At 31.8% G+C, this 16,730-nt stretch overlaps 2 protein-coding genes across 2 annotated transcripts; one reads left to right on the top strand and one right to left on the bottom strand.

The window, feature by feature from the left end:
- Positions 1 to 5,464: 5,464 nt before the first annotated feature.
- Positions 5,465 to 8,255, top strand: LOC111913765 (RAN GTPase-activating protein 1). The gene is made up of 2 exons (XM_023909471.3): positions 5,465 to 5,742; positions 6,478 to 8,255. The coding sequence occupies exon 2, from the start codon at positions 6,488 to 6,490 to the stop codon at positions 8,093 to 8,095; it is 1,608 nt and encodes a 535-aa protein (XP_023765239.1). The 5' UTR covers positions 5,465 to 5,742; positions 6,478 to 6,487; the 3' UTR covers positions 8,096 to 8,255.
- A 5,516-nt stretch (positions 8,256 to 13,771) lies between these two features.
- On the bottom strand, positions 13,772 to 14,851 carry LOC111913738 (protein ALP1-like). The gene is made up of 2 exons (XM_023909443.2): positions 14,841 to 14,851; positions 13,772 to 14,753 (listed from the first exon to the last, which is right to left on the bottom strand). Exons 1-2 carry the CDS (start codon positions 14,849 to 14,851, stop codon positions 13,772 to 13,774), a joined length of 993 nt encoding a protein of 330 aa, XP_023765211.2.
- Between the last annotated feature and the right edge of the window lie 1,879 nt (positions 14,852 to 16,730).

Genomic DNA, 16,730 nt, shown 5'->3' with positions numbered 1-16,730 from the left:
TTCCCATGGGCATCAATCCGAAACAGGACAACATACACAAGTTCCCTACCCGAATGCATCTAACCACTTCCACCCTTGCGTGGTGGCAGGCGGCTGAAAGAAAAGAAGAGAGAGATACGGAGGGTAGCGCTCTAGAACAACTACAACCATCCGTTGATCCGTGAACCCCTCACAGTGGCGGCGGCACCCAAGATGTAGCAAAGAACCATCGTAGAAATCGACATCGGCATCAACGGAAAAGAGAAGAAGAAAAACGGTGGCAGCTGGTTGCTCGCGGCCCATGCCGGCGACGTAAATCATGGTGAAACGGGACTACCGGAAGCTTCCAATGGCGGTAGCGACGTTGGCATGAAGTCGGCGGTCGATTGGCAGCCATGAGTGACCGGAAGGTGGAGGAAACGGGTGGTGGCGGCTGAAGGGGGGGTGCTACCCAGCGGCTGCTACAACAAGCTACCCGGTTTGACATAACCGATCCAGAACCGTATGTTGCTGTTTCTCGATGACCGGTTCCAACATTGAAGACACGACAAGAACCGGTCGGCGGTCCGGTTCGGTTCCCAAACCGGGTCCGGTTCGAGCTAGTTCTAGTCGGGTCGGTTCCTTTGCTCATCCCTAACTGAGATACATAACATATCGAGGGAACCTGTGGCCATGCTTGCTAAACAATTGATATGGGGAGTCTGGGGTAACATTATCAAACCCATTCTAGAACTTGAAAAGCTTAGATGTGGGTTTTGATTAAATTCTCTATTGCATTGTCGTCAATGGGAATAACACTATCTTTTGGCTCGATGGTTGGATGGGTGGGGGTACTTTCGTCTGTTTTTCCCCTCATATGTCAAATTGCGATTCCTTAAAATCCTGTCTTGTTGCAGATCATATCTCCCAATATGGAGTTAAATGGAGTTGGAAACACTTCCCCGAATAACAACATGAGGCAGTCCAAGAACTTGCCTAACTCCGCACAATTCTCGATAACTTCTTCATCGCAGATGCAACATATTTATGGAAGTCTAACCTTTCCACAGATGGTGAGTTCTATGTTGGCAATCTCAGGTGAATTATTGATTCTAAGGTTACTTGTAGCGTGGACAATTCGACAGTGTGGCTGAAGTTGGTCCAAATTAAAGTCACAAGTATTATTTAGAGAGCATGTATAGACCACATCCCCACTGCCTTTGCTCTTACTCGCATAGGAGTTAACATTAGTACCACTGGCTGTCATTTTTATCCCACCGGTACCAAGTCTACTAAGCATCTCCTTGTAGGCAGAGGCGATGCTACCCTATAAGCAAGGGTGTCCATGAACTGTCAAAATGTAAGGTTAAAGAAGTCTTTTGACTTTTGAGGCCAGAATAGCACTTGTATTGTTGTACATCGTACAACACATTGTTTCAAGTAGCTAGTTGCTTTACGGAGAAGTATACATTTATTTATCTTTTAGCTAATTGTCATATTATATTATTTTATTGTGATATAATATTTTTATATTTATTGACATAATCTTATTTGTTTATTTGTTCATAATTATTTATATATTTATTGTTCAATACTGTTTGAGAGATTATATATAAAAATCCATCGTAAAAATTTGGAAAACATAAATTTTTAATTTTTTTTTAAGTTTTGACTTTTATTCTCAACCATAAGACATAAGATAATGATACACTTATATAATTCATATGGTAGATGTCTTAGATTAGATGTATTAGATGATATTATCGATAACGACACGGTAACCAAAAAATTCCGATCTATTTATTTTGTTTTCTTGATTAAACTGGACACACGCGAGTTTGAATCCTGGATTCGCCACTGCTTGTAGGCTATGTTTATTTTCGTGAAGACTTGTCTTGGCTTTTGAAATGGTGTGATATCCCAAACCAAAGTTTCAATTTAGTTACTCAGTTACTGAAGCTATTGAGTTTGCCACCAAATAGGGGCGGTGTCCAAAGAATTACAAATTTTCCAAATTACGAAACCAATTCGATGTGTGTCACTTAGCATCAATTCATAAAACAATTACAAAATTTTCAAATTGAATAACGAGAATAAACTAACCCTAATTCAAGCGGCCAACATGAACCGATTTAAGAATGACACGTTGGGTTATAAAAAATTAAAATGGCTATAAAGAATAACAACATAAGATCAAATCATACAATTAGCTAGATAAAAAAAGAGTTCAAACTATAAAACCGGATGTGTTAATTCAACTTGAAAAATAATAAACTAAAAATAAATTGACATTTATATGATAATTGTGCAATTGTCTGAAAAACATGATCATAAGTTGTCATTGTGTAATAGTTTTTTAAACACTTTTTAGGCCGATCATACTTATTATTGAGCTTATCAAATAATAAATCCTAGTATTTGTCTAACACTTGATTACAAACTTTTCAACCAAGTTACAAAATCATCCAATTAAAACAAATTTTTTAATTGGAACTAATTCACTACATAATTACCGAACAAGCTCTCTATAATTATATGAAAATTGCTTAATGTTCAAACAAATATACCAACCACAAATGATTTTCTTATAAACTCAGAAAACCAACAATTGTACAAATTAATTTAATAATGTCAATCAACATCTTACGAAGTCAATAGTATTATTCGCTACTTAAGTTAATTAAATGATTGATTACATAACCAAACAATCAACATATCAATTCAATCATCTAAAACCTAGTTGATGTGATTAGGGTTGTTCATTATTCGGATAAAACCAAACTATCCAATTGGACAATTTGGATTAGACTATTTGGTTCGGATATTCAGATTGGTTTTCAATAAAACCGAATTATTATTTTGGATTTCAGATTGGTTTTGGTTTATAAAATAAGAACCGAATAGTCCAAAAAAAAACGAATAAAAATTTATTATTTATTTATTTATATAATATATATATATATCTATAGTTATTTATTAATTTTGTAATTTATTTTTTCAAATAGGTTCAAAACGTTTCACCCGATAAAAAAAACATTAATATGCATTTTCTTTCAAAAGTTTTGTATCTATAAAATATTTAACTATAATATATCTTTTTATTAGTTGTTTATAAATTTCAAATCACAACTAAATTATTTTTTTGTTTCTCGTGTAAAGTTGGATAATATTATAATTATATGTCGTTTTAAAATGTTTCGGTTTTGAAAACCGAATTATAAAACCGATCCAACCGAATTGTAACTGGATCGGATCGGATCATATTTGAATTTAGTTTGGATAATTCGGATCCATGTTTTGAGAACCGAAATCAATTTGGATTTACTTAATTGGATCGGATCAAACCAATGTATTCAAACGAACACCCGTAGATGTGATAAGTTCAAAAAGAATTAAGACAATGAAATTTGTTTTTTTCTAACGAAATGATGTGGATAAAAAGAAAAAAAAGATACATAATCAACTTCACTTGCAAATTCAAAGTTATTCATATGGTCGACACCGGTGATTTAGCCGTTTAAATGGGCTAAACCACCAAAATCTATGAAACAATCAACAAAAAGTTAAAACTTATAAACGAAAAACGGAATATTGTTTTGATGCTAATAACCCTAGGAAAACTCCTCAAGACGTCGTTCTCTTTTGCTGTGCGCCAATTGTGCGATAGTCCCCCAAACATGTTTGCCTTCCTTCATTTTTTTTTTTTTTTTGAGTATCACATGCCCTTTCTTTTAATTCAGTGGACTACACTTACAATATTAGGATGCTAAAAATGGCCTTGAAATCAACTTTTTGGGCTTATTTTAAAAGGCATAAGATGGGCTGATTTTAAAGGCTTAAATGGGCACATGTAAAACACATAAGTGGGCTACCAAAATACTCTCTTTGTGGACGTATATTTTTCCTGTTGTTCATGAGACCCAAATGTTTATGAAACAATGTCAAAATCTGATTTCACCATTCGGATTATATATCCATGAGTTATGAAGCCACCGGTAAAATTTCGATCAGACCAAGTTTACCCCTTGATCCAATCATGTTACAAAGACCGCACATTGCTATCAAAATTCCAAAAAATCTTTAAATCACTTCATTTTATTGCTTTATCGTGACGAGACTTCAAATGTGATTGCAATGCCTTCCATGTGACTTATATTAAGGCTTAAAGATGTCATTACCTGCTTACATAAACTTGCAGATATTACTCAAATGAGTAAATTGATTCCAAATCATCAATGTAATGAAATATACGAAATGCATGCTAAATATACACAAATATCACGAAGAGATTACGAAAATATGCTTAAAGGATGCATAAAAATCAACCTAACAATTTCTACTACAAGATGAATATCCAAGAGCCTCGAGTTTTTGATGGAGAATTTTTAAACAAAACAAAAAACGAGTATCGTAAATACTATAACCAATGTTTTAAAAACCGGTTTTTTAATTGAACCGGTCGGGTGACGTTTTCCGGTTCAACCGGATGATCAAGCCGGTTCTATACTTTTATATGTTTTTAATTATCCTGCATACATTGTTTACAAAACTTGTTACTTTTTTTTAGTATTACAAACGTAAATAGAATGCAACATATAAAAACAATCATTATAGAAGTCAAAATCAAACAAAGAAGCCCAAAACAAACACAAAAATCCAATAATGTCCGATTCAACCCGGTCCACTCCGGTTCAATTCAGCCGGTTGAACCGGTTTTTTTTTTACCAAAACCGGCTGATTCAATCCGATCAAAAAATCATTATCAAACCGGTCCAAATCGAACCGCCCTCACCTCCGGTTGCCGGTTCAACCGCCCGGTTCGAACCGGTTTTTAAAACACTGACTATAACATGAAAGATTTTTGTTACGAGGCGACGAAAAATAAATTAAAAAACACCCTTCATTTTTTAGAATATAAATATTCCCCTTAGTGTTCATTTGTTGTTTGTAGTATGTTTTTTTAGTTATTTCGTTGTCCTTTTAGGATTTAATTTATGTTATTGTAGTGTGATTTTAATTTATATTTTTACATTGTGGTTTTTTAATTAAATGTTATTTTTAATATTGCTTATTATTATTTTTTTGTTTTAAGTTAGTATAAATTTATTTTAAATCTTGAAAAATTATAAAAATGTAATTCTTTATTTTATTTTTAATATTCCAAATAAATTAAATAAAAATAGTAATGTGACGAATAAGTCGAAAATATATATTTTCAAATGTTGTGGTTGAAAAATGTTGTGATAATGAGTTAAGTGGGGTAAATGTATTCTGGTCCTTCTAGGCTTCTATCGTAAGTGTTCTGGCGAAAATAGTTAGAAATTTTTAAAACATACTAAATTATATAATGAATTATATAAATAAGTCCATTGCTTTTAAAAAAAATTAATTAAGTTAATTTATAAAATTATGAAAAGTGTTTTTTTTTAATGCTATTTAAAGAAGTTTTTATTTTATCAAAAGCTTTTTTTTTTTATTTTTTTATTTTTTTATTTCGAGTTCTTTTTTAAAGCTAATAATAAAAAACTCAATGCCCAAATTTTCAATTATTACAAATTTATAGATTATAGATTGGCTTTGGATTGGAGGGAAATAATTTTATCCTGGTTGTTTCAATTTCAAAACACAGCGGGGAATGATTAAAGCGGTTGGGCCCACTCACTCCACGCACCCTCATCATCATCTCTCCAAACCCTTTTCTTTCTCTCGTCGCATTTTTCCGGTGGAAACACCTAAAGCCTTCTAAGCGGAGCTCTACTCTTTCCTCGTTTCCTCAAACCACCGGTAAGTGTCGCCGTTCATTTTTTTTTTTCCAGTTTCCATTTCAACTCTTCCACGTTGAAAGTCAAGTTTTTGAGGTATTTAAAAAAAAAAAAAATTTAAACATCGGTTCCTACAAATCTAGGGTTTTTGATATTGAAAACTAGATTGTCTATGAGTGATGCGAATTCATCGTATTTTTTCCTTAAACAAGTTACTTACCCTACTTCTGTGTTGTTTTGCAACAAATTTAGCGAGTTAATTGGCAGTTATATATGAAAGCGATGATAATTTTTTTTTTGACGCGGACGAAGTAGTTTATTGAGAACATTATCTAGTTATTTTTAACATAAAACCTAGGTGTAATGAACAAGACTACTGGGATTGCTCTGTTACAATTTGTTATCAAGCTATGATTATTTTTCGATTAGTTCTTAGGGTCCGTCGCTCACGGAAGCGTATAAATTTGATGGATGAAGGAAGATAAAGTTTGAGTAAATGTCCTATTGAATACTTCATTTTCCTGTGTCATTCTGTATTTTCTTTCTTATCTAGTTTCTCATTTATTCAAAGCATAATAGATTGGTTGTTAGAACAATACATATGATTGTGTCCATGTGCTTATTTGTTGGGAAAGCAGATATCATTATATGATGTGGATTTTATTGATGCTACTATTAGTAGTAACTTCTTGTTTCTATTTTCTTTATTGTTCATGAAAGAGAGGAAACTAAATATAAATGAATCACATGGTTGCAGGTTGTTTTTCATGGATACTGCTGAACAAAACCGTGTGCGCTCAATCAAGCTATGGCCTCCTAGCCAAAACACAAGACAAGTGCTTGTAGATCGTATAATAAAAAACCTTACAACTCCATCCATTTTATCTAGAAGATATGGTGTTTTAAGCAAGGAAGAAGCTGAAGAAGAAGCTAAACAAATAGAGTCTTCAGCCTTTGCCACTGCAAACCAACTCTTTGAAAAGGAACAAGATGGTGATGGAAAGTCTTCTGTTGAACTTTATGCTAAAACATCTAGTACACTCATGGTAGAAGCTATCAAAAGAGGCCCTAAATCAAAAGAAGAACAAGAACCCTTATTTGAAACTATCACAGAAAATGATCAAACTCTTTTTGACATCTCTAAAGGCGATCGATCCTTCTTAGATGCAGAAAAAACTAAACAACTGTTGAAACCACTTCAAGATTCTGGAAACAAGTATACTAAGATATGTTTTAGCAATACAAGCTTTGGGGTGGATGCAGCTCGTGTTGCTGTTCCCATTTTGTCCTTGGTCAAAGATCAGTTAAAAGAAGTCAACCTATCTGATTTTATAGCTGGAAGACCAGAGGAAGAAGCACTTGAAGTTATGAGTATGTTTTCTTTAGCTCTTGATGGATCTGATTTGAGGTATCTATGTCTTTCAAATAATGCCTTGGGTGAGAAGGGTGTTAGGGCATTCAGTGAACTTTTAAGTTCCCAAAATAACCTTGAGGAGTTGTATCTAATGAACAATGGGATCTCAGAGGAAGCTGCAAAGGCAGTTTGTGAGTTGATTCCTTCCACAAAGAAGCTCAAAACTCTTCATTTTCATAACAACATGACTGGAGATGAAGGTGCGATTTCCATTTCTGAACTTTTGAAAAAATCTCCAATCTTGGAGGATTTCAGATGTTCTTCCACTAGGGTTGGCTCTGAAGGGGGTGTTGCTCTATCTGATGCAATTTCCAAATGTACCCTTTTGAAAAAGCTTGATCTTCGTGACAATATGTTTGGTGTGGAAGCCGGGCTTGCTTTGAGCAAGGCTATATCTGTCTTTTCAAATCTCACTGAAATCCATCTAAGCTACTTGAATTTAGAAGATGAAGGAGCTTCGGTTCTTGTGAATGCTCTCAACAATTCTGGTTCTCCTCTTGAAGTTGTTGAAATGGCTGGAAATGACATTACAGTTAAATCAGCTTCTTCTTTGGCTGCTTTTCTGATATCCAAAAGAGAATCTTTAACCAAGATAAATCTCTCTGAGAATGAACTGAAGGATGAGGGTAGTATGGTAATTTCCAAGGCGCTTGAAGATGAGTTTCCACGGTTGACTGAAGTTGACCTAAGCAGTAATCAGATTCGAAGGGCTGGAGCAAGGGTTTTGGCTCAGGTGGTTGTAGGTAAACCAGGGTTTAAGCTGTTGAATATTAATGGTAACTTTTTGTCTGATGAAGGGGTTGAAGATGTTAAAGAGATTTTCAAGAATTCACCTGATTTGCTTGGGCCTTTGGACGAAAATGACCCTGAAGGTGAAGACTACAATGATGAGGATGGTGATGATGATGATGATGACCTGGAATCCAGACTCAAGGGTCTTGATATTAAGCAGGAGGAATAGAGGTCACATATTTTAGGTATGACCTTTTTTAGTTTCATTTTGCTTTGATTTAGTTTATCTAGAAGTTAATCAGAAACTCTTATGTAGGCCAAGTATGCATGCATGCATGGTTTTTTTTTTTTTTTTGGATTTGGAATTGAAGATTATGGTTTTGGTACTATTTTCATTAGCACACTTCTATTTTAATTTTATTTTTGTTAATCAAATCAAGCTCTTATGCCCTTAAGTGCACATAGATGTGGGATTCAGGCCTTTTGAGAGGGAATTATATAGTATTTATTTTAGGATAAATCACATTTATGCTCATTTTACTTGGAAATATGAACAAAAGTAGTCATTCTACTTGAAACATGGACAAAATGCGTTTCAAAATTTTATTTAAGAGCCAAAATTGTAAAAATCAACTACACTTAAGGACCAGAAACGTAAGTTACTCTATCTTATGATAAAAGTCTCGACTTACATTGGGTAAATATGAATAGGGATGGGGTAGACATGAGATAATTTTCTAAATCGAGCTTGAGAGTTTAGAGCAATATTTGTAGTTTGTAATTGTTATAAGAACCACAGAAGTTATTATGTTGGTTTGTGTATTGTAGCAAGTTTTCAACCTAAAATCATCTATTTTCCATTAACAAATGCCTGGTATAGTAAAATGACTACTTTTGTTTAAACATCTATAATGATAACGATGTTCAAAATATAAAATAACTTGTAGCTATATTAGATAGAAATCTCAAAAGATTGCATAAGAAGTCAAATTAGTCAAAATTCAATATGAAGCATCATAGAGGTGTTAACATGTCATAGGAACTCGATTACACCTTTGTTATTTACTTAGCCTGATTTCAAGGATGAAATTTATTTTAAGGAGGTAGTTGTAACCCTCCTTATTTTAAAAGCGTAACAAACTTTCAACATTGTTTATATTTAGTCACTTAATGTTTTTTTATTATTGATTACTCATAAATTATTTGAAATTGTATATATTTTACCCATATGATCTGTCGTAGAAGGTTATAAAGGTAAAATGTTAACAATTTCAAATAATAAATGGGTAAATGAAATACAGAAAACCGTAATAAAGTCTCTACATATTGGCCTCATAATTGATTTAGTTATTATATATATATATATATATATATATATATATATATATATATTCAATTAACTCCCAAATACCGGTAATCGTATTCAATTTAACCCTTTGACCCGGTCAACAGGACATCCAACTTTCAAAAATTACATTTTTAGCCTAGATTTTAAAATTTATTATAAATTTGGTCCAAAATTTACACTTTTGGCCCAGATTTTAAATTTTTTTACAAATTTGGTTCAAAATTTACCTTTTTCGCCCAAATTTTAGAAATTTATTATGAATTCATCCTAACTTTAGTTTTTTTTACAACTTTTTTTTCTCAAAATTTGTTTCTAATATGTTTTTTCTTTATAAACTCATATTTATAAAAAAAACATATTTTCACATAAAAATCTTATTTTTTCTATATAAAAACTTAAATTTTTTTTTTTGTATATAAAATATCTAGTTATAAAAATAGGTTTGGATTATTTGTGTGATATCTCTTAAAAATCAATTAAGAAACTAAAAGTAACCCTAAATTATAAAAACAGGTTTGAATTATTTGTTCTTTAATCACATTTATATGAAAGTTTAAACTAGTTACATTATATATGAAAGTTTAAAATATATATAATACAATAATATTATATTTTATTCGTAAGAATTTTTTTAAGAAAAAAGTTAAAATCATAACCTTGATATATTTTTTATAACTTTTTAATAAATATATTATCCAAATAAAACATATCCATTCATGGCACGTGTCAGATCTAGGTTGTGATTTTTTATTGCCAATCAACCTCTTTTTACTTGGATTATTTATAATCTTGTATTTTCTTTATTTTTTAATGTATGTTATATGGAATACAGGTTGCAATTTATTATCGATAAATATATAAAATATTATAACTATCAATAACATAATAGAAAACTTTAACTAAAGTACTAAAGAATTTACACATGAGTTTGGTTAAAAAAAATTATTCAAAACACTTGAAACATGCTTGAGTTGAGCTTCACAAGGAAAATATCACAACCTATTCAAAAACATGATGTCGAATTTTTTTAATAAAATGGTTTTTTTTTTTCTATGAACTACAATTAAGAACTGCCATTATTTTTCCTATAAATGTGATTAAAGAATAAATAAAAAATATTAAAATGAGTGTAACTAGTTTTTGACAAATTATAATTTAGGGTTACTTTTATTTTTTTAATTGATTTTTTAAGAGAAATCACACAAATAATCCAAACTTATTTTTATAAGTAGATATTTCATATACAAAAACTTTTTAAAAAGAGTTTTTATATAGAAAAAATAAGATTTTTATGTGAAATATGTTTTTTTTATATAAATATGAGTTTATAAAGAAAAAACATATTAGAAACAAATTTTTGAGAAAAAAAGTTGTAAAAAAAAAACTAAAATTAGGATGAATTCATAATAAAATTCTAAAATTTGGACAAAAATGGTAAATTCTGGATCAAATTTTTAAAAAAAATTTAAAATCTAGGCAAAAAGGGTAAATTTTAGACCAAATTTGTGATAAATTTTGAAATCTGGGCCAAAAATGTAATTTTTGAAAGTTGGATGACATGTTGACCGGGTCAAAAGATTAAATTGAATACGATTACCGGTATTTGAGACTTAATTTAATAAAAAAAATATAAGGACTAAATTGATTATGAGGTCAATATATAAGGATTTTATTGCAGTTGTCCTAATGAAATATATAAAAAAACCAATAACTAAATTTGGATAAAATTAAAATTCGTTATCCTTTCAAATTATTATCCTATAACCAAAATGAAAACAAGAAACAATTTGTTTTTTTAGAAAACAATTGTTTGGCGAATCAATTCAGTTCCATTTGGGTTAAACTAAAGTCAAATATGATTATATGAAAGAACAAATTATACAAAAACTATTATATTTTGATTTTCGAATTAACAATTATTAAAAAAAATATTTATGTAACAATTCTATTCTACTAATAAATTCATTCTAGAGTTGGTATTCTAATTATAACTTGGATGATTTGACACATTTAATTTTTAGGTAGGATTTTAAAGTTTATCCATTTGATTTGACGTCACAAATAAAATTGATCTGATTTTCATTAAATAAATCACAATTATTATTCTATTAAGAACATTAAAATTCTTCATAGTACCATAAAGTTCATAAAGAAGAGAGAATCAGTTTAGAGTTGACTATCCCATGCATACCAACCATATATTTTTAAACAAATTAATGGTGGTTTTAATTGTTAATCAAAAGTAATTTAAAAATCAATCGAATATTGAGTGATTCAATTTGTAATTCCATTACAGAAAAGACACACGTAACAAAGTAAAGAAAATGCTAATCATGCAATGATATAAAATAAAAATAAATAAAGTAATCTAATTTATATAAATGATTTTTCAAATAAAATAACTATTTTTTTTTTCAGTTTTTGAAAATAACTAGTTTCTTCAAAATGTCTTATCTCGGACTATTGTTCATATTCCGTAGTTCTTCCGAAAAGTCCGAAATGAACATTTATTTCCGAATGCTCCATTCGAGCCGGATTTGATATTCAAATTTTAGAGTTGTTTTTTGTTTTTTTCTTACAATTTTTTTTAAAAAAGAATCTCCTTACTTATGTCCGAAATGTCCATTTTGAAGTGTTTAATGTCTCTGTTTTTTAATAAAATCTTTGATTTATACACTAATATCATATATATTTTATATTTACTATGTTTGTTTAATTTTTTTAGAATTAAATAAAAAATAATTGTTTTCTCGAAATTCCGGAATTATTTATTAGATTTTGGACTTCTTTTTCAAATTCCGGAGTTTTTCTTATATATTTTTTTTTTCATGAAATTTGAGTTTTGGTGAAGAGTCCGAAATGCCAATCTAAAATGTTTATTTATTTATTTATTTTTGAGAAAAATAGTTTTTCTTGGTCGAAATGCTCATTCCAGGCCAAATGGTTATTTTTGTTAAAAATAATTTTTTTGGGTTATTTTCTTCAAGTACACATTAAATTATGGTTAGATTACTTAATTTCCCTAAAATAAGTATACTAATAATAAACCAAATTAGAGTTAATAGAATTCATCTTTTGACTAAAATGTTATTAAAAATAAAAATTATTTTGTGTGACTGAGTTTCTTATTTGATTAAAAATTCATAACATAAACACTTAAAATGATATGGTTGTTTTTAAAATAAACCTTTAGTTAAAAGAATAATAATGTTGTAAAAAATGCCATATAAGTTAAATCTTTATATTTTGGGTTAAATTGGACAAACATAAGACAAAAGGAGTAAACGAGGCAAATTCAATGGTTTAGGGTTTCGATAAGGCAAAGAAAAGGGGATATGTTCTTGGATACCGCTCGTACATTTTTAATAAGTTAATAACTCAATTTTGATAATTAGAAAGACAGTTTGATAGTTCAATAAATTCTTTTTGGTATAAGTTTGTATAAAATAATTTGTTTGAATTATATATGGATAATAAACAACTAATCCTCCCCCCCCCCCCCCCCCCCCCCCCCCCCCCCCCCCAAAAAAAAAAAAAAGTAAAAATAAAAAATGAAATAATAATAATAATAAATCGAATAATTTAACAACCCAAATTGGCAAATAAATAATTGTTGCTACATATTAAGAAGTTTACTATAAAAAAGGTGAGTGCGAATCGACTTTTAGTTTTGACCATTGGATTAAAAATATATCTAATTTTGATGCTTCTATCTTATGTATTTCAACCATCATTTGACCATCGAATTAAAAATTTATTTTCTTTACTTTCGGTGTTCTGATTTATCCCAAATTGTTGGTGGTGGGACTCTCTGCCCAGCAAAAATCGTAAACAAGGTTTTTTAATGATAACTTGTACAGTATATAAGTATATTGTCAAAACGCATTAAATTATAAACTAAAATAATTAAGTTTTCTGGAAAAGTATATGCTCGAAAAACAAACATATTAGGCAATTAGGGGATATACATCCCGGATAAAAGTAACTAAATTTTCATTAAAAATAAATGATTATTTATAAAATACAATATATAATTGACATGTATTATCTGATAATAAATTAAATATAAACAACATTTTTCGATACAACTAAAATACATTGATGTTACATTGTTAATAAATATGGATTTAAGCATTTCAGTTCATGAACATAAATCCTAGAATGAGTGAGAAAGAACTTTGAAATTACAAATTGAAAACATGCAAAAATAAGACTACTAGGTGTGGGTAACATGTTACCACACCCAAAAGATGTCATGTCACCATCCTACTCATACATGGTGTTATAACACCCAAGGTGGAAATGGGCAACATCTAATAACATGTGATAACACAAATTATTTTTTATTTTTATTATTATTTTTTTTGATGTTTTGTTTTCTATATTTCGAATTTTTTTTATTTAACGCGTTATATTTGAAATGTAAAAATAAAATTTTAATAAATCTTAAATTAAAAACAACATAAAAAAAATTACAACAAAACACAAACACATTTAAAAACAAAAAAACAAAAAAACAAAAAAAAAATGATAAAACCTACCTTTTTTGCCCTAAAACTATTCATTTTCATCTTCATCTTCGTGACCAACATAGATGTAATTCGCCAAGTCTTCACGAAGTTGCTTGTGTTTTCGCTGATCTTGAATATCAACCACTCTATGTAAACATTCTGATGTCCCTGGTTGAAATTGCACATGTCTTGGTTCCGTAGGCGAATACATTGCAATATTGCGTCCTTTAACTTCGACAACCATGTTATGCATTATGATACATGCATACATGATATATCGTAAAGTATCTAACTCATAAGGTCTCGGTGCATGTTCAACTATGTGCCATTTTGATTTCAAAACCCCAAAAGCACGTTCAACGTCCTTACGTGCTCCTTCTTGTCGTCTCTTGAAATATTTGTCTCTTGGATCTATTGGGTGTCGAAACGCCTTCACAAACGTGGAATATTGTGGATATATTCCGTCTGTAAGATAATACCCAAACTTATATTCATTTCCATTCACTGTGAAAGGAGCATCCGGGGCTTTTCCTGACAAAAGGTCGTCAAATATTGGTGATTGATCGAGAACGTTGACGTCGTTGTTAGAACCCGCAACCCCGAAAAAAGCATGCCAAATCCATAAATCTTGTGAAGCAATGACCTCTAATACCAACGAAGGCGCTCCATGATGACCGCTCGAATACTGGCCTTTCCACGCCACGGGGCAATTTCTCCATTTCCAGTGTGTGCAGTCAATGCTCCCAAGCATACCCGGAAAACCATGTCTTTCTTCATGCGCCACATATAGTTGTTGCATATCATGCAACGAAGGTTTGCGCAAGTATTGGTCACCGAAGGTTTCGACAACACCTCTTGCCAATAAATACAAACTTTCTCGTGCGGTCCTCTCAGACATTCTCATATAATCGTCAACAGAATCGGGCGACTCCCCCATTGCCATAAGTTTAATTGCAGCTACACATTTTTGCAACCCTGTGAAGCCTCGTTTACCTCTAGCATCATATCTCATTTGGAAAAATTCATACCTAATTAAATATTAAACATGCAAAAGTTTTATTTATTTTATCTAAAAGTGACATTTTGTAAATTATAAAAGACGAGTCAAATGATACCTTGCTTCCATAGCGTTGGCTATCCTTTGGAAAACATTTTTTTCGCAAACGACATCTTCTTTTGAAATCGCTTGGCTGGTAGACACAATTTTCCGTAAAGTAATCGTTAACTAGACGTCTATGCCCTTCCTCACGATCTCTATTTAACGCCGCACGTCGCGTGAGTAGTGAAGCTGGATCTGGCTGTAGTACGTTATCCATATAATACTGGTACATCATAGTCACGTACAAATCGTCATCGTCGTTATCATCATTGAACGGATGAGCCGGATCAAGACGATTGATATTTTCGGCTTTGAAATATTGAAAGCTTTATGCTGTTGAGAGAGATTTATGTTTTTTGTAGTTAAAAATGATATAAGTTGTATATATTTTATAGTGTAATTTTTTTTAATATTACCGTTTGAAAAACGGTCGAAAATTCAACCGTTTGATTTATTCAACGCGTTATTGCCTGTGATCGTGATGACGTATGGTAACATAACGCGTAATAACGACTACCCGGGGCGGTGTTCCCCCGTTATGGCGCCGTTATGGCGCTGCCACATCAGATAACGCCTGAATGGCGTTGCCCACACCCGAGAGACTAACAAAGACTTTCAAGAAGGTGAGGTGCGGTGGTTCCATGACGGTAGAATGTAGCGAGAGGGGAAAGAGGAAGGCGGCGAGAAAGGGGAGAGAGGAAGGCGGCGACAATGATGGCAACATGGTGTGTATCACCATTAAGGCTAAGGGGTATGGTTACCACCAGCCTACTAAAAAAGTGAAGCCACGTCAGCGTCACCTTCACTACTAACCTACTATCAACTCACTAACTTTTAGAAATGGTTACCACTCCACATCATTTTTTTTTATATTTTTGAATAATATCAAATTAAATTAAAAAATAATTCAAATAAAACACACATTTAAAACATTAAATTAAAAAACATTGCATTAATTTTTAAACACGCAAACTTAAATCCTACAATATTTAAAAAACAACAATAAAAAAAAATCGTAAATTACTTATTTTTCCTAAAATACTTAAACGACAAAAAAAAAAAATATCCTAAATTACTTATTTGTCCTAATTTACTTAAAAAAACACACAACAACTAAAACATAAATATTAGAACCTAATCCGCATACTTAGCACGGACACGTTGTTGAATTTTGATAAATGTCGCGAGATTTTCGGGGTCAAGATCCGGTAGGGGCTTCGAGTTTATGATTTGAAGATCGGTAAGAGCGATTTTTTGGCGACGAGCTTCCTCCGTGGTTCGTATTTTTTTTTCTAGAAAACTTAAAGTTTTATCTATTGATTCCACAAGCCCGTCGTCGCTAGTTGCGGTTGCTTTCCCGCTTGAAGACGCCGCCCGTTTTGCTTTGTCCCTTCCCGGTGGTCGACGGAGTTGGACTTCAGGTGGACCGTCTCCCTCGGCAACATCGACGTCATCATTGAGGTCTAACCCAAAACCCGTGTCCGATTCATAAGTTCTTGCTCTTTTGTTGGAGCCGGTGGTCGAGTCCGAATGCAATGTCTCCGGATTAAGGACCCATTTTGGACCTTGACGGCAAACTTCCCATGCTTTTTGGTGACCAAATGGTTTACCGTTGTTGGTCACTTTCAATTGGTAGCACGCGGTTGATAAAATATTGAAATCGTTGGAACCACTTTTATGCATATTTTTTAGATTTTCAAATATGTCATTAAACTTTGTGCAAATCGCGCGAAGATCACGCCATTTCCCGTTGACAACGTCGTAGGACCGATCCATTTTCCTTCCAAGTAGCGCGTGAAAGTGATCTAAAACACGATTCCCAAAACTTTCTCCAGTTTGCGCGTTGCCTCTTCTTGAATCACAGGATATGAAAATCCAAGCTTTTGCTAAAGCTTCTTCCTCTTCT

Source organism: Lactuca sativa, chromosome 8 (assembly GCF_002870075.4).
Source record: "Lactuca sativa cultivar Salinas chromosome 8, Lsat_Salinas_v11, whole genome shotgun sequence".
Classification (NCBI taxonomy): domain Eukaryota; kingdom Viridiplantae; phylum Streptophyta; class Magnoliopsida; order Asterales; family Asteraceae; genus Lactuca; species Lactuca sativa.
Note: the sequence above shows the minus strand (reverse complement) of the source record. Positions and strands in the feature narration are given on the sequence as shown.